General features: G+C 40.7%; 1 protein-coding gene across 1 annotated transcript in view; it reads right to left on the bottom strand.

Moving 5' to 3' along the window:
* The window catches only part of pgm1 (phosphoglucomutase 1), a 74,828-nt gene that overhangs the window by 37,240 nt on the left and 9,748 nt on the right, over window positions 1-27,840 (bottom strand). The window contains exon 2 of the mRNA XM_020512647.2: window positions 248-410. Coding sequence (XP_020368236.2) covers window positions 248-410 — 163 coding nt within the window. The remainder of the gene's footprint in view (window positions 1-247; window positions 411-27,840) is intronic.

The raw sequence follows: 27,840 nt of genomic DNA, 5'->3' as shown, positions 1-27,840 counted from the left end.
ATGTTCATCCAGCTCTGCACCTTGTTGCTGGAATGCTGAATCACTGGAGAGAAGGTTAGATGTATACTCGGACAATAAACGTTTCTAGCTCTGATTGAACTTGAAATTATACTGATGTAATTACAACCATTTGAGCTAATCCACAGAACAATCTAAAATGATTCCACATAAGCTTCACAGCATTGGCTTTAAAAAAAAATCTATTTTAATCAACAGCCATTTCTAGAACTGTTTGTGAAATACCCACCTCCATTAGAAATATTGTACTTGATCCCAAAATCTCCATCAGGTCCACCAGGGTTGTGACTAGCTGTCAGAATAATTCCTCCAATGGCTTTTATTTTTCGGATAATGCAGGATACAGCTGGAGTTGAGAGAATTCCATTTTGTCCAATTACTAAGTGTCCAATCTGTTTTAAAAAAGAGGTTAAGTGTGAAAGAGTGAAACTATTCATTCAAAAATCCTTAACATTTCTTTGTCTGAAGCGAAATTTATCCTTGACAAAGTTGAACAAACCCTCTGTGGAAAATAAACACTTTTCTTAACCAGCATTAGCATCTAAACTCAGAAGACTGAATATGGCATGAGTTAGTGCAAATGAATTTCTCTTAGATACTGTACCAACAATATTGCTTTTCCCCAAACCACAGAAGAGTATCCCTTCCTGCACCAGGGTGATATTTCCAGTATGCAAATCACTGGTGAGCTTGCTTAAGTTTGCAAATTTATTGCAATTTATGTGAAATTTTATTTTGTGTATCCGAGTTGGTAAGGAATCAGATTAAGATTACACCAATCCCCTTCAATTTATGATAATTTTGCCAAAGACAATAAAATACTGATGATCTTCAAGCCATCAGGAAGCAAATGCAGAAAGATTATAGTTCTAGTATGTAACTAAGTAATTTGCAATCACTAATAATTCAATGGCAACTTCTTAAAGACTTACAATTAGTTGGGATGCAAGCACATTTTATAGAATTCATCTATATTAGAAACAAATATATTGACCTGAAAAGAATCAGGATTTACTTTTTCTAAAATACATATACATATATTGAAGGGCTTTACAAGGATTTTATACACCTTTCATCTTTCATAAAATCCCCACAGTGCAGAAAGAGGCCATTCCACCCTTATTCCACCCAGACCCAGCCCCCTCACCCTATCCCTGTATTTCCCCTTGGCTAATCCACCTAGCCAGCACACTCCTGGACATTACAGAGCAGTTTGGCATGGCTAATCCATTTAACCCGCTCATCTTCAGACTGTGGGAGGAAGCCGGAGCACCCGGCGGAAGCTCATGCAGATATGGGGAAAATGAGCAAATTCTACACAGTCACTCAAGAGTGGAATCAAACCTGGGTCCCTGGTGCTGTGAGGCAACAGTGCTAACCATTTAGCCATCGTGCTGCCTATCCTTTTTAGATTTTTATGGCATTACCCAAAGTGAGATACAGTATATGTGTTTTCACCCCATTATAAAGTGTACTTTCTCGGGGCTATTAGTTTGTAGTGATTGAATTAATTCAATTTTATTGCTCTGTAGAACGTTGGACAGTGAGAAGTAAGTCTCTTCTTCCTTCTTGGGAGGGAGATTCAGGGATGCATGAACAGGAGGAAAGGACCTCTCCAGGTTGCCACTGTGGAAAATTGTGAGTCACAGGACATTTCTGGAGTATCAATCACGAATGGAAGGAAATGGTAATGGGCTCCAAGCAGCAGGATGGAAATGGTGAGAGCGAGCTGAGAGTGGTATAGCACTGGGGCTGAAAGCGAGCATTGTGAGAGCAGCAACGGCAGTTCCTGAAAGATATAGGTGGTTAGTGTGGATGTGAAGTGCACCGGCTTAAAAAGGAGAATCCCGACACTGAGATAATGAGATCTGTATTATGTAAAATAGATAAATAGCTCTGCATTTTTAAAAGGTACTTTGCAGTTTAGGCAACCATTGCTCAGAATGCACTTCACCTGTGACCAAGAAATAATTAGGTTGAATGAACACTTTTTCAAGTGCAAAAAGCACTGCAAGTGCTAAACAAATTTAAACTAATTCTAGTTCATGGTGAAAAATGTAGTTCTTGTCATTGTCAAGACTAGCAGAAGGAATAACTGAGTCAGAGCTCAGTTTGTGTAACCAGGGCAGGACACCAGACACAGTCATACTTTAAGGAAATCAGGCAGGAAGTGATCGAAAGAGAGGACAGGCTCAGTTGGCCTCAGGCGGTGATACGCTGCTATATGTAATGCTAGCCTTGAAGATGCAGCTAAGAGAATGGGAGCCAAGACAAACCAAGTATATTGGTGACAACAGTGTGGAGCTGGAAGAACACAGTAGGCCAGGCAGCATCAGAGGCACAGAAAAATTGACATGTCAGGTTGGGACCCTTTTTCTGAAGAAGGGTCCCAGCCCGAAATGTCAGCTTTCCTGCTCCTCTGCAGCTGCCTGGCCTGCTACGTTCTTCCAGCTCCATACTGTGTTATCTCTAAGTCCGGCATCTGCAGTTCTTGCTATCTCTAAATATATTGGTGAATTATTCAAGGAGAATCATACAACAGTGGCAGGCAGGAGTAACAGAAAAAGACAGTAAAATAATTGCAGATGAAGAGTTGTGCCAGATTATTAATAGGAGAACTCCAGTGACATTGTTCATGCTGAGTTGGATAATCCTTTGCTTTTTAAACAACGGGAGCATGTACCATATTGCATAAAATGAGGTTCAGAGATTTATTGGGATTGAATAAAACTTGGAATATTCTGTCAAATCAACCATCACTAGTCTCCCTTTAACTGAGTGGCTTTCTGGGCTATTTAAGAGGGCATTTAAGAGGCAACCACGTTGCTGTAGGTCTGAAATCATACATAAAGACCAGACCAGGCAAGGATAACAGATTTCTTTTTCTAAAAGGCATTAGTGAACGAGATGGGTTTTGATGACAGTCAACAATGGTTATATGGTCACTAATAGACAGGCATGTAATTGCAAAACAATCAGTTCAAATTTCACCATTTGCCATAGTGGGATTCTACCCATGTCCCCAGAATATTAACCTGGGGCTCCAGATTATCAGTTCAGTTACCTTAGGAAGGATTTATTTGCCTCAAAGTGTACAGCATAGATCTTCTAGATTGATTGTTGGAATGAGAAGGCTGAATTTTCAGAGAAATTAAAAGAGAATGGGCTGGTATTCCTCAGAGTTTAGAAGATTTAAGAGGTGATCAAATTGAAACAACAAAATTCTTAGGAGGACTTGATGATGATGAAAGACTGTCCCTATCCGGCCAGTCTAACATTAGGCAACATAGTCACTTAGAGCATTCACAGCCATTTGTGAATCCAAAGAATCAGAACCCCGTTGTCCCGATCTGAATCTTGAGGGCAAGTACATTCACATGCAGCACCAATAGTTTATTTTGAAGGGGAATGAGGGAATAAAGGAAAAGGCAGAACAGGAAACTGAAGTTAATTGTGATCTTACTCAATGGCAAAACAAGGTCAATGGAGACATGATTTACATATGCTCCTATTTATGTTCTTATGTAAAACACAGAAAAAAAGAAATCGAGAAATAAAAGTCAATGGCAAGCAGCTAACAGAAGACTCAGTTGCAAAGAGAAAGGAAAGCAGTTTGTCAGAATCTAGATCCCGGAAAGACAGTGACTTAAAAGTGGGGAATCTTATTTTCAATATAATAAGATCAAGGAAGAAAAAGAAATGGCATATAGGATCGTGAAGACAGACCAATTTAGAATAAAACAGACCAAGGAATTATCAAGGCAAAGGGAAGGAAGAAAGGTTGTAAGAGACTTTTGGGAGTGAATGAGTGTCTATTACACATTTTATTTTCCTTTCATTCTGTCCATCAGTGATGTGAAAAGATTTTATAAGAGTGTACTGGATCATGAGCAGCATTAACATCCCAGATGAGCTTGAAGGAAGATATGCAAAGAAAGTGTCCTAACAGAATTGAAAAAAATTATCCTAATGAATGGCATGGAAATGATTAAGGTGCAATCATTTGGCCACTAAAGTGCAAGAGCATTAGAGATTTTACGCATCATACATGTGTAATTCAAAGTAAGTAGACGAATATAAAGTTGAAGATTTTAGAGTAGATTTGTAGCTCGGGTTGTGGGTGTTGAGGTTGGCTGGTTCGCCGAGCTGGTTTGTAGTTTCGCAGACGTTTCGTTACCCTGCTGGGTAACATCATCAGTGCAGCCTCCGATGAAGCGTCAGTGTGTTTTCCCACCTGGTTTTTAAACTCTGGAGTCCATTGAGCTGGATTGCCTCACTTCCGGTTTTCCTTCGTAGTGGAGTGTGTATGGGGTCGGGTTCTATGTGTTATATTATTAAGCTATTAATAAATAGCATAGAAGTTGACCCCATATACACTCCACTACGAAGGAAAACAAGAAGTGAGGCAATCCAGCTCAATGGACTCCAGAGTTTAAAAACCAGGTGGGAAAACATAGCGACGCTTCATCGGAGGCTGCACTGATGATGTTACCCAGCAGGGTAACGAAACGTCTGCGCAACAAACCAGCTCGGCGAGCCTACCAACCTCAATAAAGTAGAAGAATTAGAAGGCAATATACAGAGCTGGATGAAGATTAAAGTTAATCAGAGATATTAAGCAGAACAGAGGATAGAAGTCTGGTCAACAATGGGAAAGCAATGTGAAATCATTGCATAGGTTGCAACTTGGTAGTTTTGGCCTCGGGGAAAAGATGACATATTTATCTTCAGCAGTAAATATCACCTGTTTGAAGGGCAATTCCAACCCTAAATCTCTTCTTTCTACTTATAATTAGTCGCTGTTGACTTTATCCATTGATATTTTTACTTTTTTAATAAACTATCCTCATGTTACTATTAATCATTTCATTCTGTGCTTCTTTAAAAAAAGAAGAGTCCTGTTCATTTACCTTCATTCATTGTGTGTTCTAGGAACATTGAATGAGCATCAGACATAAATTCATAAAAGAATGGCATTTCAGGTTAATGGTTCAGGTTAAATCATAAATGCTCGATTATCACCATATTACAGGAAGCATATTCTTAAACTGGAGAGGGTTCAGAAAAGATTTGCAAGGATGTTGCTGGAATGAAAGGTTTGAGATATAAAAATAGACTGGAAAGACTGGGACTTTTCGCACTGGAGCATAGGAGTTTGAAGGGTGAGCTTATTGAAGTTTATAATATCATGAGGGGCATAGATAAGGTGAATGACAATTTTTAACGTGAGAGGTGAAAGATTTAAAAAGGACGTGGGTGGCAACTTTTTTTTGTTTACACGGAGTGATTTGTGTGTGGAATGAACTGCCAGAGAAAGAGGTGAATGCCGGTTGTTACAACATTTAAAAGACGTTTGGATAAATTCATGAAAAAGAAAATTCTGGAGGGATATGGGCCAAGTGCAGGTAGGTGGGACTACATTAGTTTGAGAACATGGTGGACTGGTTGGACGGAAGAGTCTGTTTCCACACTGTATAACTCGCTATGATATACAACAGACATACAGATTTAAATCTCTTGATACTGGGGGGATCTTCCCAAATCTGAGGCCAATTCTGTTTATTTGCTTGGTCAAAATTTATTTTCTTCTTCCGTATTCACAAGGTCGAAGACAAATATAATATTTAACATAACAAGTATTTGCTATCACATCTTCAAAAAGCATTTATAATACAGCCTCATAATATTACAGTATTACTTGGATTTTTGGTTCATCCTAAATAGGGCAAAAGAATCCTATCATAGTCCTTGTTGGCAAATTTAGCAAATTCCTAGTTGAGATTCCATGTAAAAAAAGTAACTAGGTTAAGAGGAAAAACCATATCATTCCACTTACTTTGGGAACATAAATTAACTTGTAATCATTAATATAAACAGTAGAGGTAAATGAATGATGCAAAACCAATTTATTCACTCTTTCAACATCCATGGGTAAGGTAATTGAATAGCACAGTGATAGCATTCAACCTCTGGGTTCAAATCCAACCTCAGGATTTGATGTCCATGGAGGTTTATCATTAGGTGGATTGTTAATCTGTAAAGACTAATAATTAATCTGTGGCAAGCAGTAAGATGAGAGGGTTTGCTAGTTGGCCAGAACCATGTGGTAGCTGCAACACAATAGCATCCACATGCTAAAAGACTCCCCTCACAAGGTCCTGCCATAAGCAAGTGCTATCCTCACTCCTGTATCCTGAGCCCAAATTGATGGTTTCCTCTGTTAGCTATAAGAATCTCAAATCAAATGAATGGATTCAGTTTTAAACCAGTTCCTAGCTCACTACATAAGCTGGAAATAATTGATAATGTTACAGATAACACTAGGACAGCTCTGAGGAACATAAAAGACACATAAGGAATGTTATATGTGGCAATAAAGGCACTTTTTCTTTGTATCTTTTCCTCCATGCCTGGCCTGGCCATGCTTTTGCGATAATTAGCATCCAAAATAGAAAAATGCTGCATTTCCCAAAAATAATATTTTAAATTTACTTAACATATAAACACTCAAACATAAGTAACCATCTTCCTTAAATTGAAAACAAGACCTTCAAAATCCACTTGAAATAAAATCTGACTGCTTTCATTCATGTGTTGTTTCACGATCGAACAATCAATTCGTGACTTGTTTCACAGACTACAACAAAAAAAACCCATCTCTTGCTGCTGGACTCAGTCAAATCCTATAAACTGGTGTTGTCAATGATCATCAGCTACTGAATGTGTGACCACTTAAATTTAAGCTAACAATTTAAGAACTGGCTGAACAGAACTGGCAAATTGGGTTCAAGGACAGATCAGAGATGCAGTGGCAGACATTAAGGTGATATTTCAGAAAAAACAGAATAGGTACATTCCAACGAGTAAGAAAAATTCCAAGTGATGGATCCACTATCCTTGATTAACTGGAAATCTTAAAATACTATCAAAGTATAAAAGAAAAATCATATAATTGTGCAAAGACAGGTGGCAGTTCAGAAGACTGGACAGAATACAAAAACGACAAAGAATGGCCATATGATTAATAAAAAGGGAATAAAAAGGGAAGCTGGCCAGAAATATAAAAACAGATAGTAAGACTTCTACAAATATTTACAGAAAAGAGTTAACAAGATGAGCTCTGGTCCTATGGAAAGTCAGACTACAGAATAAATAATGGGAAAATAAGGAAATAGCAGATGAATTCAACAAGATATTTTGTATCTGTCTTCACTATGCAGGATACAAGATACATCCCAGAAGCTGTGATAAATCAGGAAATGTAACAGAAGGAACAACTCAGAAAAATCACGATCCCCAGAGAAGTGCTAATCAGCTAATTGTTGGAGTTGCAGGCTAACAAGTAACCAGGTAGGGACTTAAAAGAAGAACTGGCTAGGAAGTAAGTTGATAACATTTAATTTTCCGTAAGTCCCTCGACATAGGGACATAGATTGGAATGGACTTTAGTAAAGCCTTCAACAAGATTTCACATGATAGACTAATTAGTAAAGTTAGGTCACATGGGATTCAGGGTGAGCTTGCCAACTGGATACATAATTGGTTTAACGGCAGGAGACAGAGTAATAGTGGAGGGTTGCTTTTCAAACAGGAGGCCTGCAACCAGTGGTGTTCCACAGAGATCAGTGCTGGGTCCTCTTTTGTCTGTCATTTATAGTAATGATTTGGATGAGAATATAGAAGGCATGGTTAGTAAGTTTGTGGATGACACCAAAATTGGTGGCATAATAGACAGTGAATAAGGTTTTCTAAGATTACAAAGCAATCTTGATCAAATGGTTCAATGGGCTGAAAAATGGCAGGTGGAGTTCAATCTGGATAAATGAGAGGTATTGCATTTTGGTACAACAAACAAGGTTAAGGCTTACACAATTAATGGTAGGACCTTGAGTAGTGTTGTAGAACAGAGGGACCTAGGAGTGCAGGTACATAATTCTTTGAAGTTTGCATCACATATAAACAGGATGGTTAAAAAGGCATTTGGCACGCTTGCCTTCACTGCTCAGTCCTTTGAGTATAGGAGTTGGGACATTATGTTGAGGTTATACAGCACACTGGTGAGGCCTCTTTTGTAATACTGTGTCCTTGCCCCAGTCATAGGAAGGATATTATTAAGCTGGAGAGGGTTTGGAAGAGATTTACTAGGATGTTGCTGGGCATGGAAGGTTTGAGTTAAAAAGAAAGGCTGGATAGGCTGGGAATTTTTTCCATGGAGCATAGGAGGTTGACAGGCGACCTGATAGGGGCTTATAAAATGATGGATATAGATGCAATCAATGGCAGTTGTCTTTCCCTTAGGATGGGAGACACATTTTTAAGGTAAGAAGAAAGAAATTTTAAAAAAAGACATGAGGCAATTTTTTTTTAAACACAGAGGGTGGTTTGTGTGTGGAATGAACTTCCTGACGAAGTGGTGGATGTGAGTACAATTACAATGTTAAAAAGACATTTGAATGAGTACATGAATAGGAGAGGTTTGCAGGGATGTGGGCCAGGAGCAGGCAGGTAGGACTAGCCTAGTTTGGGATAATGGTCAGCATGGACTATTTGGCCCAAAGGATCTGTTTCTGTGCTATATGATTCTATGGTGATCGTAATTCATTTATTCAAAAAGGGAGGGAGACAGAAGCAGGAAACTACAGGCCAGTTGGTTTATCATCTATCATTGAGAAATTGGCAGATGCTATTATGAAAGATGTTATAACAGGGTACTTGGATAAATTCAAGTTAATCAGGCAGAGTCAACATGGTTTTGCAAAAGGGAAATCATGATTGACCACTCTACTTTAGATCCTTGAGGAAGTAACATTTGCTGTGGATTAAAGGGGAACTGGTGGATATCTACTCAGATTTCCATCAGTCATTTCGTGAGGTGTTATATCAAAAGTTATTGCAAAAAATGAAATCTCATAATGTAAGAGGTTGCATATTGGCATAGTTAGAAGATTGTCTAAACAGGAAGCAGAGAGTAGGTGTAAATAGGTCATTTTTCAGGTGAGCAAGATGTAATGAGTGGTATGCCACAGGGTTCAGTGCCAAGGCTGCAACTGTTTACAATTTATATAAATGACTTGGACAGAGAGACAGAAGGTATGGTAGTCAAATTTGCTGAAGACACAAAGATAGGTATGAAACTAAGTTGTGAAGAGGACATGAGATTACAAAAAAACATTGATAGATTAATTGAGTGTACAATGATATGGCAAATACTGTATACTGTATAATGTATAATGGAAAATGTAAAGTTGTCCATTTTGGCAGGTAGAATAAAGAAGCATAATACCTCACTGATGAAGGATTGTAGAGCTCTGAGATGCAGAGAGATCATGGCTCCCTTGTTTATGTATCACAAAAAGTTATCATGCATTAATAGCAAGTAATAGTAGAAGCTAATAGAGAATGTTAAAACGTATGATAAGAATTGAATACAAAACTGGGGACGTTATGTTTCAGTCATGCAGGATACTGGTAGGACCACATCTGCAGTACTGCACAGTATTGGTTACTTTATTTAAGGAAGGATGTAAATGCATTGGGGGTAGTTCAGAGAAAGTTTATCAGACTAATCCTGGATTGGGCAGGTTGTCTCCTGGAAAAGAGGTTGAACAGGCTAGGCTTGTATCTGTTGTAGTTTAGAAGAGTTAGAGGCATTATGACTGAAACATGAAATACACAGGGGTCTTGACAGGGTAGATGTGGACAGGATGTTTCCTCTTATCAGAGAATTTATGAGTAGAGGTCACTGTTTAAAAATCAGTGTTGGCCCTTTAAAACAGAGATTAGTATTTGGAACTCTGGCTGAAAATGTGATGGAAGCAGAGTCCTTGAATATTTTTAGGGCAGGGGTAGGTAGATTATTGTTAAGCAATGAGTTGGAATGTTCTCAAAGTAGGAACATGGACGTGAGTTACAATCAGATCAGCCTTGACCTTGTTGAATGATGGAACAGACTTGGGGGTCTGAATAGCTCATTCCTGCTCCTGATTTTTATGTTTATATGTTCACTGTAGCCTGTGTGTTGTTCCACACCCATCACTGTCACCGAAACTTAGCCCGGTACAAAATGAGCTGCTGAATTTACGCTGCAAATTTCATCAATAATCCAAAAGGTTTCCAAAAATGTTAATTCAGCTACTGAGCTAAGGCTGACACTAATCGAGCATCAACAATGCATATTTACATTCAAGATTTTTCATACAGTCTCTCTCTCAGACACACGCAATTTTAGTTTGACCAAATAGAATTGAAGGAACTGCTCCGCTCAGTACACAAATCAAAACCAAATCTGCAGAGTGTGGCAGAATACATCTGGCGCTTTGAAACAATCCACCCTCCTTTTTAAAGCGCTGTGCTCATAGCACGGCTGGAGGCCAGTCATCCATGCACCTACTCACAGTGATCATCTGCCTGCCCCTTACTACATGCCAGACAAAATAAAAAAACTTCCCTTCACCAGAAGGTCAGAAGTGAGAATGTTCGCCAATAACTGCACGGCGTTCAGCATCACACCTCACTTACTGCAACAGTACATGCAGCACGTAGCAAGACCTAGACAGCATTCAGGCTTGGGCTTCTGACTGCCAAGTACCTTAGTCTGTGTCAAAATCCTGCAACTCAATCCCTCACAGAACTACAGGTGCATCTGGGCTGCAATGGTTCAAGAAGGCAATACAACACCTTCTCAAAAGGCAATAAATGCTGGTCCTTCAATACGCTCGTAATCCATTAGAGTTTTGTTTTATACTCTATACTTTTATACTTCCATTGCATTGCACCGTGAGGATATCCACTGAATCTGTATATCTCATTAAACTACACCGTGAAGAAACGCATTCCGCTGTTTGTGGAGAATGTACCAGTGGCAACATACCCCATTGGCTGCAGCCATCTGAACTATGATTTCTATGGCAGCATTATTGTAGTACCGCCCATCGCCTCCGACCACCACAGTAGATCCCTGGCGATCCCTTAAATCAATAGAACCAAAGATGCACTGAACGAAGTTCTGAAGATATCGCGGCTTGGTTTGAAAAACATTAGTTTTTTTCCGGAGTCCGCTGGTGCCCGGTTTCTGAGCATCGTACGGGGCTGTCAGCACAGTCACTATCGGAACAGGGCTCCCATCCATAGCCAGATACACGCCGGTGATTCATAAAACGCTGCCCGAGGGAAGGAATGAATGTAAGACAGACAGATAAACGGCAAAAGTACAGAACTTCTTCTGAAAATTCTCCGGAGAAATCGGTCAGCGAAGGGCCGGATGAAGCTTGCCGAGAGATTCAGATGTTCACAAGCAGAAAAGCAGCGCCCAGAAATAGCTCCCTCGAACAGATACCGCACTTTCTGTAATCGAAGAAGCGCTGCCACACTTGTTCCAAAAGATCACTGTCAAGAAGTTAGCACGAAAAAAGAAATAGACCGCTGTAAATCAGTGGGAAAAAAAAAGGATAGTTCCGCTAATCAGATGGGAGCAAATTCTCTTCCAGAGACAGAGAGGCTCCCAAGACACAAGTTGCTGTTTTCTGTGACAGATGGATCTGATGGATGAGGCACTGTGAAAGCACTGACAGCCAGAGCCAAACGTATAGGGAATCCGAATCATTTGGGTATAGTAATGTGTTCAAATATATAGCTCGAATTTGGACACTAAATGTATCAACAAAACGACAGGCAGGGTAAGTGGCGACAGTTCTGATTGCTGTAGTATCACTTATAAACTGCAAAGACGATGTAGTTTGTAAACATTTAAGAACATAAATAATTTACACTTCAAATAAACATCTTCCACTGGAGTTGTACATCAGCATCCAGGCTACTGGTGTATAAAGCATTTTTTTCTGTGTCACTAAACAGGTAGATTTCCCCATCAGTCCCGTTAAGTGCAGGCGCCTATTTTTAACCGATAATTGTTTTTCATGCTGCACTGGTCTCCAACCAGTTTCAAGGCTATTTTCGCCTGTATATATAAAATGACGAACTTTTAAATATAACCGCCTGTATAAAACGTTAAAATAGATGAAACCATGTATTTTTTTTATAAAGTGGAAATTTGACACACTGCCTGACAGCCCCTATTAATCTGGTTTAGTAAACAGTAGTTGTGCTGTGCATTAGGACTGATACCAGTGGGTAGAAATCATTCGTTTGACAAAGTACTTTTTTTTTTAAAATATTAGGTGTTGAAAACCCAATTCAATGCCCCATTTCTAGTTTACTGCCAACATTTCTCCAGCCAGTGATTTTGTTTGTTATTTCGTCTTCTGCATCCTCTGCTTCTAAAGATTCGAAGGGAAGTTCATTGTTTACAACATCTATAATACAACCAAATTTGTAACACGATGTTAACCTGGAAATTATTGATAGTTTATTAACTACAGGTTACTAAATGCTTATGGGAATTTAGCACAATTATGTAGAATCAGAGGAGAAAAGTTTCCAAAATCTCCACATCATTTTCCCACTGTTAGCTCAGTATTTTGATGTGGAACATATGGTCCACTACTTAGTTTCTACAAGTCTCTTGCCGTATCCAGACTGAATTCACTTCAATACCTGTTGACCGAAATATTTAAAAGATTGTTTGCAATCGAAACATTTTTCTAGTAGAGCTAGAAAATTCGTTTCCACATGCACAATCGGCCACTTTCACTCCACTCTTTAAAATCACTGAGTGCTGCACTTTCCACGAACACACCTTTTGCAAACGGCAGATTTTTGCACTAATTTTATTCAGTTTTTTGATGAGGTTACACATGCTCAATGTGGACTTTCAAAAGACATTTCAAAGTCAAAGTCAAAGTCAGTCACATAACAGGCTGCCAGCAAAGTTGAAGTCCATGGAGTAAACGACACACTGGTGGCATGGATAAGAAGTCGCGTTGAGTTACAGGAATCAAAAAAGGTAGTTGTAATGGATTCCTTTTTGTATTGAAGAAAGGTATACAATGCTGCTCCCCAGGGGTCAGTATTAGGACCTTTGATTTTCTTGATCTATGTTATTTTGTGATGATCACAGCTGATGGTACTTTGGACAAGTCAAATTCCAGAATGAAATATGGCTCCATAGTTATTTTTTTAAATTATTTTAGTTAATGTGGTTGCGAATCATCATAACTACCACACGAGGCTCCACAGCTTCTTTAACAGACATTTATTACAGAAGGTAAGAAAGAAATAAAGCCAATATTAGGACAATATTTCAAATATTAGGACAGTGTTAGAAAGATCTCAAAACACACAAAACAAAGTTTCAAGCTGTTTCCGGACATTATTCATTATAGCAACCTGGATAAATTACTCCTCTGAGCTGAATCTTCGAATGGGCAAGTTTGCTTTTAGCAGAGAAGTACATTTTGGAAAGAACAACGAGGGCGATTGTAAACCAAAGGGTGCTATTCTAGATGGGGAGCAGGAAGAGAAAGACGTGGGTGTATGCAAACACAAATCATTGAAGTTATCAGCATAAAGTGAGATCATGATTAAAAAGATATCAAGATATCAAAATTTATGAATAGAGTTAGAAATTACAAAAGCTAGGAACTTATGATCAACCTGAATCTTAAAAACATTGGTTTGGCCTTAACTCGAATACAGTGACCAAATTTGTCACCGGATTATATGAAGGATATGAAGGCTTTAGAAGAAGTTGGAGAAAACTTTACACGAATGGTTTCGGGGAGGAAAGCCTTCAGTTTTGCGAATAGACTGAGAAGCTGAGGCTGTTCTCCTTTGGGAAAGGATATTGAGGGTAGATTTGACAGGGTGTCAAAAATCACAAACATTCTAGTCAGAGTGCTGTTGATGTGTTACAGTTTACTCAAACAGCCCAAGTTCCCATGGAAATATACACTTTTTTTTACATAAACATTGTAGTCTGGATTGATGGAATATGATGGCAGAGGCTCCAAAGTTCTTTCCATCCCACGGCTGACCAGGAATCTCTCCATTTTACCACCTGCCACGAGTATGCAGTGATACTCAACCTGGGATGTTTGGCAAGGTTACAAATGCCCCTCCAGATAAAGTGGATAAAGAGAAATTAGCAAAAAAAGAATGGAGAACTGAAGGCACAGAACTAAACAAAGACCCAAAGGCAACATGAGGAAGGAGTTCTAAAAGCAGCAGTGGCTATGATCTGCAGAGCACTGTTTGAAAGAGAGGGGTTTCAAAAAGTAATTGGATAAGTACCTAAAGGATAAAAAATTATAGAGCTATGAAAAAGGGTCCACAGAGTGAGATTAGCTAAATTCTTACATACACAATGAGCTAAATTGCCTCCTTGTTTGTTTAAATCATTTCATGACCCTGTAAATTGTCCAGATTAGCCACTCCTACACTATTAATTACATAAAATGCTCTATTTTTGATGTGATATATTCCCACTCTTCTTGTACTATAGCCTCAATTCCTAACAATATGATGTTGTTCTACCTCACAGAAAATCAAATCTGAAAGATTTAATTATAGTCTGGTAGTGTAACTAGTGGAAATCAACTACTAAATTCTGGGTGAAATTATGCTGAACAGTTGCTCAGGAATTATTTTGTGAGATGGTAATAGGGAGGATCAATAATGGTTTGTATGTTTACTACAATCCATATAGATTTTAACAATGCTTTTCTCAAGGTCCCAGAAGACAGATTGGTCAGAAAATTAAAAGTTCATGGAATTCATGGACGTTGGATCCAAAATTGACTCAGTGGCAGGAAGCAAAGGGTAATAGTTCACAGATATTTTTATGTCTGGATGGATGTTTACAATCGGATCTCTTGTTGTTCTTGGTTCAAAATCAATAATTTATATGTAGTTAAAATAATTAAAAAGTTTGCAGATGACAAAAAGAGGCTGCATGTTCGATAGGAATAAAGGCACCTAGTATAGCCAGCAACGAAATTACGGCCAAATGTATCATTATTTATTTTATGTTTGCACATTGTCTATTTGAATGAGGATGTTGTCTTAATTGGCTCTCATATCTCCTGCAAAACTCTGGCATGAGGCTATTTTCACAGTTGTTGGGGCATGGTCTAAGGATAGAATAGGTATTTGAGGGCTCTTGTGGTACAAAGGCCTAAAAGCATGGGTTCAAAGACCCACCTGCCCACAGGTGTGTGATAACACGTCTGAACAGGTTAATTAAAAATATTTAGAGTAGATATTTGGTTCCTTTAAATCCAAAGACAGGTGCTGTTATCTAATGTGGACATTGCTGCAGTAAGGAGTGCATTTGCATCCTGGAGAAGAATCTATCTTCATGACTATCAACAATATGTGAAATAGAAGTGACTAGCTTATTGTCATGTCTAGGACTTATTTTGAAATGCCACAAAGTTGAGACAGACTTGCACGTCAACTTTGGAATCTTCACATAATCTGCACAGACATTCCCCCGAACATCAAGGAGGAACTACAGCCACACAAAGTTATAGTGACTTTTGGGAGGGGAAAAAAAAACCTTACAAAGTGAAACTTATGCTTGAAGAAATTTGTTTTTTCCAATTACAAGGTTTTTTGTAATTTACCCTCATCTTTCATCAGGAATTTCTCCTGTCAAACTTCAACAATGCTGGTTTCTACTATCAACAGCCAAAAAGGTGTCCATAGTGGTTCACATATGCAGGGAACAGGAATGGGGCTGAAATAAAATGTGTTCTCCAACTACCAATGTCACTCCAACCCAATAAAACATTACATTGAGTTTAAATATTTTAATTTGCATGGGCAATATTCAAAGCAAAAATCCAGAAATGCAACATTTGAGTATTCAGCTGCTGTACTCAAAACAGTAATCTGCAAGGATGGGGCCAGTTGAGACAGACTACATTACCTGTTACTACTAATGCTTAAAACTACATATTTTGTTTAAGTCTGAATAGTTGGTACACCATTATTTATGAATCATTTTTTGTGCTCATATTTAAGCATATGATCAGTATTAAATATTATTAAATTATTAAATGCTTTATGAAACAATGAACTGAATCTAAGGCTAGAGTTATTTACAAAAAAGTGTAATACCTCATACTTTTATTGCTGACTTATTTATTTGCAGAAATTGATAATTTACATTGCAGGAAATCACTATTAAGGTAAAGGATGAAAATCTGACTTCAAAAGTCCTTGCTAACACCAGCTTTATTCATTTTTTTCTTTGCTTGGGAAGCAATCAATTTTGTTATGCTTCCCCTCTGTGGGTGAGAAGTGAAAAATCAAAACAGAATATCACCTCCCAAAAGATGCAGATTGGCCAGCTTGGCTGTTCAACATTGTTGAGTATTTCCCCAACTCACGTGAGATACAGTTCTTTCTGACTCAACCTATTCCATAGTTATCAAGAGGATACATTAAGGTCAAAATCCAAACACTCACTCCCCCTTAAAGTGGCCATCCATCACCCATACAATATTATGGTTAACCTGGCATGACTAAAGATAACTGAGAAAACAATGCATCAAAATGTACAAGATCATCCCAGGATGATATGTCATTGTGGATATGCAGACACACTTAATCGATAGTCAGAACTCTCCAATGAAATAGCAGAGATCATGTTGATCACATTCTGAGCACATCAACCAACACTCTAACACTTCATCATGAGACAATGATATAATTTGTGAATCCATCCAATTTGAACTAATTAACCTATTTTAATGCACCCCTCTCTATCTCACTGCAACATGCAACTTCTCAGTTACAAAAACAGGTAATTTATTCCTTGAATTAATCTGTAAAAAGAAAAATGTCTTAAAATGGCTGCACACTACTTAATGCCTGGCCTCTTCCTATTTCTACAATCCAAACCCAGATTTTAGCAGTACTGTTGGCAGTATGCGAGTCAAAACATTTTATGATTCACTTTCCCTTTTCAGTATTATATGGTAATTGTTTATTTTAAAAGATCACAAATGAATTAACAGTACTTGGTCTTTATACCTTTAGCTTAAAATTTTGAAGAATACAAAATTAACGATTTAGATGAATGAACTAAGTGTAATATGTCCAAGTTTGCAGATGACACAAAGCTGGACGGAACAGTGAACTGTGAGGAAAAAGCAGAGATGCTTCAGTGTGACTTGGACAACTTAAGTGAGTGGACAAATGCATGGAAGATGAAGTATAATGTTGTTAAAATGGGAGGTTATCTACCATGGTAGCAATATCATGAAGTCAAATTATTATGTGAATGGCAATAGATGGGAAGGGAAGGTGCAACGAGACCTAAGTGTCCTTGCACACCGGCTGCTGAACGTAAACATGCAGGTTCAGCAGGCGGTGAAAAACGCAAATGACATGCTGGCCTACGTAGCGAGAGGATTGGAGTATTGGAGCAGAGATATCTTGCTGCAATTATACACGGCCTTAGTGACGCCACACCTGGAGTCATGTGTGCAGGCTTGGTTTCCTTATCTGTGGAAGGATGTTCTGGCTATGGAGGAAGTGTAGCAGAAGTTTATCAGACTGATTCCTGGGACAGCAGGCAAGGCATACAAAGACAGACTGGATCGGTCAGGACTATATTTACAGGGGTTTAGGAGAATGAAAGAGCTGGATAGAGTACAGTTACAACATTTAAAAGACATTTGGACAGGTACATGAATAGGAAAGGTTTAGAAGGACATGGGCCAGATGCAGGCAGGTGAGACTAGTTTAGTTTAGGGAACTCGGTCGGCATGGCTAGTTAGAGTTGTTAATCAAAATTTTAACTCCAGGAGAATAAACACAGGTGGAAAGCTGTCTGAAACAGGTCTTTTCACTCAGTGAGTAGTAGAGTATGGAACGCTCTGCCTGGAACTATAGTGAAGGTAGATTCAACTGAGGCACTCAAGGTGATATTGGATGATTATTAAAATAAAAATAATGTGCAAGGGTATGGGGAAAAGGCAAGAGATTGGGACTAGAAAGTGACATATTTAACATGCTGGTACAGACGTAATTGGCCAAATGGCCTCCTCTACACCACAGCACTTCTGCAATTCTATGACCACACCTTTCCTTCTCCTAAATTTACTGCTATTCATTAGATCGTCTTTGTATTGTCTGTAGTAAAGACGCCAATACCTGCTTAATTCAGCTGTCATCTCCGGTTTTCTGTTATCAATTCACCAAATTCACTTTCAGTAAGCCCAACTTTGACTTTATTAATCTTTATAAGTATCAATAGACACGTACTGTTTTTATATTTATGGCTAGCTTTCTTACTTGCTCTGACATTTCCATCCTCATTAATCTTTAAATGAATCTTTGCTTTTTCTATACCTAGTCTAATTTTCTGACATTCAACCCATCTTTGCAATAAGTACTGATTTTGCCCCACTTTTCTGTCTCAGATTAAAATTAAAATTAAAATTCAACCAATTGTATGATGATCACTGCAACCTAGAGGCACCTTCACTATGAGATCACTACCTCATCCGCTCTCATTGCGGAAGTCCAAATAGCTTGCTATATGATCAGATGCAGAGTGTATTATCCTAACAAATTATCCCAAAAACATTCCAAGAACTTCTCACCTCGGCTTTCTTTGCCAATATAATTTTCCAATCCTAGGTGTAGATTAAAATCCCCCATGATTATCACTGCATCTTTCTGACAAACTCCCATTCTTTTCTTATACTCCATCCTACTGGAAGGCTTCAGTTTGGGGGCATGTACACCACTCTAACAAGTGACTTCTTGCTTTTATAACTTCTTACCTCGACCTAAACCACTTCTACATCCTGGTATCCTGAACATAGGTCATCTTTCTTTTGTGCAAATACCATCACCAATTAAGATAGCCACCCTCTCTCCTATACTTCCTAGCTGTCCTGTACCCTTCAATATTCAGGTCTCAATACATCATACTCCAACCACTATCAGGTTATACTAGTTGCACAAATAGTATTTCAATTTGTGCTTTCAGTTGACCTTTGTTTTGAATTTTATATGCATTCAAATACAGAGACTGTAATCTTTTTTTTCCTTTATTTCTGACCTCAAGCTGAAGTTGTTTATTTCCTCTCAGATAAAATACATCTTTCTCCTTTGCTTTGACTGTAACTTTCCACACCTTTTCCTCATTAAAATTTTAAACCTTTTCTACATCCTTAGTCGTGTGGCTTGCTGAAACACTTCACTAATGCCACAACCTCCAGGTCCCTGGCATATCCCATACATGCCCTAGGTTGAGATGCAAGCATATATATTCGTCCTGCAATAAATTTCAGCAAAACTGACATTGGGGTGTGCACCCAGCCCACTGATTGTAGACTGTCTTGCAACATCATCTGGAGTTTGATGACGGACTATCTCAGAAGTGCAGTCTTCTTCGAGGCTGGTGCTCTCAACTGCAGGTAATTCACACAACTTCTGAAGATCTTGACTCATGGAACGTGCCGTCCTCTGCCTCCCTCCTGCTGCAGTTACTGAAGGTGTCCTAGTGCAGCTTGCCCAGCTACAACGTGTACGTTTTGCTGTTCCTGCTGTCCTGGTAATGATGGTTCTGGGGGCTTGCTGCACTCTTCCACTCCTCTGATGCATGAGGGTCCAAGATGATTGGGCAAATGTCCTACCTTCAGATGATACCCTCTTCATTGGCTACTGCCCTTGGATGCAAATGTCCAGCTGCTGCATCTCATCTTCTCATTCACACCTTATTAGCTGCCTTTTCAACCACGTTTTGCACTCCCATGGAATGCTGCCTGAACAGCTAACCTTCCTCTCGTGGCCGGAGATCGCACCTGGAAACTCCCAGAATATATTGGTCAAGGGTTAGACACGTGGTCCCTCTTTGGCACTCGTTAGATTCAAAAACGACATTTCATTCTATTCTAAGCTATGTTAATGCAAATCAATGATCTTTTATAATATCTCAATTGCCTTTCACCACTTGCATACAGCGTCAGTCTTGCTACCTCCTAACCGCCCACCGTTCTGAAAACAAGCTCCATTATGCAGACTGTCATCATGTGATTCTACACCCTTCCTCGACCCAGTTCGGACCCTAGTGGGCAGCATGAACTTCCACACTTTGTTTCCATACGTCAATTCTTTCAAATATCAATCCAGCAGATTAGAGTGCCTGGTTCTTATGCCTTTGGTCTGCAGCTTTTTGTATAAGTATTTATCCCATTCCATAGTTCATTCCAAACACTTGTTGATTGAGAAAGTTCTTCTTCCAGTACTAGAACAATAGAATAGTTGTGACACTTAAAAACAGCCATTCACGCTATTATGTCTACACTGGCTGAAAAAGTAATTCTTAAAACAATTACTTAAGGAGAAACAAAACCTAGCCGCCCATTTGAATCCCATAATACAGCATCTGATCCACAGCCTTGCAAGCTATAGCAATTCCGGTGCAGGTCTAGGCACAAATTTAAAATAATTGAGGGTCTTTGCATCCACCATCAAACACCAAACCAGGCAGCAAATAGCAAAAACCACCACCTGCCACATGAAAAGGTTTCACCTAACGAAGGAGCAAAACTCCAAAAGCTTGCAATTTCAAATAAGCCTGTTGGACTATAACCCAGTGTCATGTGATTTCTGACCTTGTCCACCTGGTCCAACACTGGCACCTCGGTATACGATAAATGGAAAAGCCCTGGGGAAAATTGATGCACAGAGAGACCTGGGTGTTCAGGTCCATTGTACCCTGAAGGTGGCAATGCAGGTCGATAGAGTGGTCAAGAAGGCATACGGCATGTTTTCATTCATCGGATGGGGTATTGAGTACAAGAGTTGGCAGGTCATGTTACTGTTGGATAGGACTTTGGTTCGACCACATTTGGAATACTGTGGTACAGTTCTGGTCGCCACATTACCAAAAGGATGTGGATGCTTTGCAGAGGGTGCAGAGGGGGTTCACCAGGATGTTGCCTGGTATGGAAGGTGCTAGCTATGAAGAGAGGTTGAGTAGTTTAGGATTATTTACATTAGAAAGACAGAGGTTGAGGGGGGACCCGATTGAGGTCTACAAAATCATGACAGGTATAGACAGGGTGGATAGCAGGAAGCTTTTTCCCCACCCCCTGCCAGAGTAGGGGACTCAATAACTAGGGGTCACGATTTCAAGGTGAGAGGGGAAAAGTTTAAGGGAGATATGTGTGGAAAGTTCTTTACGCAGAGGGTGGTGGGTGCCTGGAACGCATTGCCAGCGGAGGTGGTAGAGGTGGGCACAATAGCGTCATTTAAGATATATCTAGACAGATACATGAATGGGCATGGAGCAGAGGGATACAGATACTTGGAAAATAGGCGACAGGTTTAGATAGAGGATCTGAATCAGTGCAGGTTTGGAGGGCTGAAGGGCCTGTTCCTGTGCTGTAATTTTCTTTGTTCTTTGTTCTCTGCAACACTAAAAAGGTTTGTCTCATGTCTGTCGTTTTTCTACGAATTACCTCAAATCTATGCCCCCTGACTAATGGAAACAGGTCTTTCCTGTCCACCCAATCCAGACACCTTATAATCTTGTACACGCAAGACCATAAGACATAAGAGCAGGATTAGGCTATTCGGCTCTTTGAAGCTGTTCTACCATTCGACCATGGCTAATACGTTTCTCAACCCCCTATTCTCCTAGCTTCCCCCTTTAACCCTTGATCCCCTTACTAATCCAGATCCTATCTATGTCTTACATACACTCAATAACTTGGCCTCCACAGCCCTCTTTGGCTATAAGTTCCACAGATTCACCACCCTCTGGCTGAAGAAATTCCTGCTCATCTCAGTTCTAAAATGTTGACCGTTCACTCTGAGGCTGTGACATCAGGTTCTAGTATCCCCTATTAATGAAAGTATCTTCTCCATCTCCACTCTGTCCAAGCCTGTCAGTGTTCTGTAAGTTTTAGTCAGATCCCCTTCATCATCCTTCTAAACTGCATTGAGTACAGACCCACAGTCCTCAACTTCTTATATGACAAGCTCTTTCACCCCAAATCATTCTTGTAAAACTCTTCTAGATCTCCTCCAACCCCAGGAATTCCTCCTGAGATACAGGGCCCAAAATTACTCATAATATTTCAAATGCAGTCTGATCAGAGCCATATACAGCTTCAGGAGTACATCTCTGCTCTTGTACTCTAGCTGTCTTGAAAAGAATATTAACATTTGCCTTCCTAACTGCCAACCGAATCTGCACGTTAACCTTAAGAGAATTCTGAACTAGGACTCCCAAGTCGCTTTGTGCTTCAGATTTCCAAAGTCTTTCCTCATTTAGAACCCAGTCTATGCCTCTATTATTCCTACCAAAGTGCATAACCTCATACTTTCTCACATTGTATTCCACCTGCCACTTCTTTGCCCACTCTCCTCGCCTGTTCAAGTCCTTCTGCAGCCTTCCCACTTCCTCAATACTACCTGTCCCTCCACCCATCTTTGTGTCATCTGCAAACTCAGCAACAATGCCCTCAGTTGACTTCGTCCAGATCATTGATGTATAATCTGAGTAGTTGTGATTCCAACACTGACCGCTGCAAAGCTCTACTAGTCACTGGCTGCCATTCTGAGAAAGACCCACTTGTTCCCCCATCTCTGGTTCCTGCCAGTCAGCCAATCTGCTATCCATGTTACTACTTTGCCCCTATCACCAGGGGTTCTTATCTTATTTAGCAGCGTCCTGTGTGGCACCTTGTCAAAGACCACTGGAAATGCAGATAGATCATGTCTACTGCCTCTGCGTCGTCGAACTTGCTTGTTACCTCCTTTACTCCGTAATCTCATCCTTAAGAATGGCCTCCAAAATCTTATAAATAACTGAAGTCAGGCTATCCAGCCTATAGTTTCCGGTATTTTGACCCCTCCCATCTTAAACAGGGATGTTACTTTAGCCATTTTACAGCCCTCTGGAACCCTCCCTGACTCCAGAGATTCCTGAAAGATCACCATCAATGCCTCTACAATCTCCTCAGCTATCTTCTGTAGAACTCCAGGGTGGAGTCCAGCTGATTTATCCAACTTCAGACCTTTCAGCTTCCCCAGCACCTTCTCTTTAGTAATAGCCACAACACTCACCTCTGGTCCCTGACTCTCCTGAAGTTCTACTATACTGCTGGTGTCTTCCGCTGTGAAGACTATTTCAAAACACCTATTTAGCTCCTCTGCCTTTTCTTTGTTCCTCATTACTACTTCTCCAGCCACATTTTCCAGTGGTCTAATGGCCACTCTTGCCTTTCTCTTACCTTTTAGATGTCTAAAAAGAAACTTTTACAGTCTTCCTTTACATTACTAGCTAGCTTACCCTCATATTTCATTTTCGCCACCATTATTGCTTTTCTATTTTCTCTGCCAGTTTTTAAAAGGCTTCCCAATCCTCTGGCTTCTTATGAATCTTCACCACATTATATGCTTTTTCTTTTGCTTTTATACTGTCCCTGATTTCACTTGTCAGCCATGGTTACCTCATCCTCCCCGGAGTATGTTTCTTCTTCCTTGAGATGAATTTCTGTTGTGCCTCCTGAATTACCCCCAGAAACTCCTGCCAATGCTGCTCCTTTCTTCCCTGCTAGGCTCCCCTTCCAATTAGCTCTGGCCAGCTTAGGTCTTTGTAGTTACTTTTGATTCAAGCTTCTTTCTCTCAAACTGCATGGTGGATTCTGTCATATTATGTTCATTACCCCTATGGGTACCTTCACCTTAAGTGCCCTAAAGCAAGTCTACCTCATTACACATCACCAAATCCAGATTTGCCTGTTCGCTAGTGGGCTCTAACACAAGCTGCTCCAAAAAAAAAAAACTCAACAACACTCCATGAGATCTTAATTCTTTGAAGAGGTGACCAAACACATGGATGAAGGTAGAGCAGTGGATGTGGTACACATGGATTTAAGTAAGGCGTTTGATAAGGTTCCCCATGGTAGGCTCATGCAGAAGGTAAGGAGGCATGGGATAGGGGGAAATGTGGCAGATTGGATTCAGAATTGGCTGACCCTTAGAAGGCAAAGGGTGGTAGTAGACGGAAAATATTCAACATGGTGCTCAGTTACAAGTGGTGTACCACAAGGATCTCTTCTGGGTCCTCGTCTATTTGTGATTTTTGTAAATGATTCGGATGTAGGAGTGGAAGGGTGGATTAGTAAGTTCGCAGACGATACAAAGTTGGGTCGCGTTGTGGACAGTGTGGAGGGCTGTTCTAGGTTACAAAGAGACATTGATAGGATGCAGAGCTGGGCTGAGAAGTGGCAGATGGAGTTTAACCCTGAAAAGTGTGAGGGGATTCATTTGGGAAGGAAAAACCTGAAAGCAGAATACAGGGTTAATGGAAAGATTCTTGGCAGTGTGGAGGAGCAGAGGGATGTTGGGGTTCATGTCCACAGTTCCCTGAAAGCTGCCACCCAGGTGGACAGAGTTGTTAAGAAGGCGTATGGTGTGTTAGCTTTCATTAATAGAGGGATTGAGTTCAAGAGCCATGAAGTTAATGCTCCAGCTTTACAAAAGCCTGGTTCGGCCACATCTGGAGTATTGTGTCCAGTTCTGGTTGCCTGATTACAGGAAAGATGTGGAAGCATTGGAAAAGGTGCAGAGGAGATTTACCAGGATGTTGCCTGGAATGGAGGGAAGGTCTTACGAGGAAAAGTTGAGAGCGCTAGGGCTTTTCTCTTTAGAACCACGAAGGATGAGAGGTGACTTGTTAGAGGTGTACAAAATGATCAGAGGTATAGATAGGGTAGACAGCCAGAGACTTTTTCCTAGGGTGGAGGTAGCTATTACAAAGGGGTATAGCTTTAAAGGGAGTGGAGGTAGATATAGGGGAGACGTCAGAGGTAGGTTCTTTACTCAGAGTGGTCGGGGTTTGGAGAGGGTAGTGGAGTCGGGCTCATTGGGGACATTTAAGTGGCTATTAGATAGGCATATGGGTGATAGTATAAGGTAGGGGTGGAGGTTAGATAGACCTTAAGATTAGGATAAAAGTTTGGCACAACATCGTGGGCCAAAGGGCCTGTACTGTGCTGTACTGTTCTATGTTCTATCTGCTACCAACTTGATTTTCCCAATTCACCTGCATGTTGAAGTCCCTTTCTTACACACCTTTTCTATCTCCTGATTTATTTTCTTCCCCACATCCTGACTACTGCTGGGTGTGCACATTTCCTTTGATGTTCCACAACTATACCCACACAGATTCACATCTTCTGACTCTATATCATTTCTTGCTATCGATTTCATTTCATTTCTTACAGCCCCTAACAAAGCAACCCTGTCCCCTCTGCCTGTACTTTTGATAGGACATGTATCCTTGGATATTTAGTTCTCAGCCCTGATCCCCTTGCAGCCACATCTCTGTGATACCCACAACATTATAGCTGCCAATTTCAATGTGCATGACAAGCTCATTTACATGTGCCTTTTAAGTACAACACCCTCAGTCCTGTGTTAATTGCCCACTTCTCATAGTTGTCCCCTCATCTGCTGTGCCTGAAGTTAGATTCCTGAGCCTTTCCGTTCTCTCTGTCCTATTGTTTGTTGTGGAAACTTTAAAACTTATGCTGAGCCCTCCCCCCACCTTTCAGTTTATCCATCTGAGGCTCCTTCAGCACTGCCTCCCAAATTCCTCTACCTGCCTTGCTTGTACTCACACCCTCTTCAGGAATACCGTGTCCACTTGTGGTCACCCTGTTATAGGAAGGGTACTTTAACCAGAGAGGGTTCAGAAGAGATTTACCAGGATGTTCCTGAATGTAGAAGGTTTATGTTTTAAAGAAAGGCTGGATAGGCTGGGACCTATTTCACTGGAGTGTAGGAGGTTGAGAGGTGACCTTACAGACGTTTATAAAATCATAAGGGGTATTGATAGAGTTATTGGTAGGTGTCTTTGCACTAGGATGGGGGACTTCAAGACTAGGGGTCATATTTTTAAGGTGAGAGGAGAGATTTAAAAAAAGACATGAACAGCAAATTTTTTACACAAAAAAGGGTGGTTCACATGTGGAATGAACTTCCTGAAGAAGTGGTGGATGCAGGCACAGTTACAATGTTCATTTTATTTAAGTACATGAATAGGAAAGGTCTGGAGGGATAAGGACCAGGAATGGGCAAGTGGGACTAGTTTAGTTTGGGATTATGTTTGGCATGTACTGGTTGGACCGAAGGGTCTGTTTCTGTGCTATATGACTCCTGTCTTAACCACTGACCAAATTCATGGTAGTTAACCGAAGGAATATGACTACCTCCTGAAATACAGCACACAGGTAACTCTCCTCCTCCCTGATGTGTTGCAGTGGGAACTCAGACTCCAGCTCATCAGCTCTGAACTGGAGTTCCTCAAGCAACCAACACCTGCCACAGATGTGATCACGAGGAACCAGAGTGGGGTCCACTGGCTCCCACATCATGCAGCACAAACATATCGCCTGGCTGTGCATCTCTATTTTATTTACTTAACTCTTAATTTGCTTTTTAAAAATTTCTTACTGGTCTTTAGTTTGTAACCTGTAAATATTTAAAAACCGAAAGAACTGTGGATGCTGTAAATCAGGAACAGAACAGAAGTTGCTGGAAAAGTTCAGCAGGTCTGGCAGCATCTGTGAAGAAAATAATCAGAGTTAATGTTTCGGGTCCGGTGACCCTTCCTCAGAACTGATGGTAGCTGAGAAAATGTAGGTTTATATGCAGAAAATAGGGAGGGGATGGGGTAGGGTGTAAACGATAGGATAGAGCCGGAGAGAGAGAAGAGCAGTTAGATTGACAAAGGAGTTGATAACGATCTGGCTAGGAGGGTGAATAGCTGTTAATGGGAACTGTTAGTGACTAACAATAGGTAAGGTGTGATGGCAGGCTATGTGATAACAAGGCCTGGTGTGTGGGGTAGGGAGCTAGGACATGGGAGAGTTTAGACTCTAAAATTATTGAACTCTATGTTATGTCTGGAGGGCTCCACTTGGGTTCCCAAGTGGAAAATGGGGTGTTGTTCTTCCATCTTGCACTGAGTTCACTGGAACACTGCAGCAAGCCAGAGACAGAGATGTTAGCCAGTGAACAGGGTGGTGTGTTAAAGTGGCAGACAACAGGCAGCTCAGTCTTTTTTGCGAGCAGAACGTAGATGTTCTGTTTGGGCTCTTGGATACTGGGGAGGAAGGACGTAAATAGGCAGGTGTTGCACCTTCACCGGTTACAGGGGAAGGTGCCAAGGGGCTGTGGGGGGTTCTTGGGACAAAGGAAGAGCAGACCAAGGTGTCCTGGAGGGAACGGTCCCTGCGGAAGGCAGACAAGGGAGGGGAGGGCACGGGACCGTGTGTTTGGTGGTTGCATCTCGCTGGAGGTGGCAGACATGCCGTCTGATGATCTTCTGGATGTGGATGCTGGTGGGATGGTAGGTAAGGACAAGGGGAAACCTACTTTCTCGGGATAGATTAGCCACTAATATCCACTAAGAACCCACTGACTCCCACAGCTACCTGGACTACACATCCTCATACACTGTTTCCCGTAAAGACTCCATCCCATTCTCTCAGTTCCCCGTATCCATCGCATATGTTAGATGAGGCCAACTTCGACAAGGGAGCCTCTGAAACGTCCTCCTTTTTCCTCAACCGAGGATTCCTCAGCACTGTTGTTGACAGGGCCCTCAACTGGGTTCAACCCATCTCCCGCACTTCCATCCTCGCCCCTTCTCTTCCCTCCTGCAACAGCGATAGGGTTCCCCTTGTCCTCACCTACCATCCCACCCAGCATCCACATCCAGAAGATCATCGGACGCCATTTCCGCCACCTCCAGCAAGATGCCATCACCAGACACATAGCCCCCTCCCATCCCTTGTCTGCCTTCCACAGGGACCGATCCCTCCAGGACATCCTGGTCCACTCTTCCTTCACCCGAAGACCACCAACACCACCCCCCCCCAC

This window comes from Rhincodon typus, chromosome 10 (genome assembly GCF_021869965.1).
Source record: "Rhincodon typus isolate 14 chromosome 10, sRhiTyp1.1, whole genome shotgun sequence".
Lineage (NCBI taxonomy): Eukaryota > Metazoa > Chordata > Chondrichthyes > Orectolobiformes > Rhincodontidae > Rhincodon > Rhincodon typus.
Note: the sequence above shows the minus strand (reverse complement) of the source record. Positions and strands in the feature narration are given on the sequence as shown.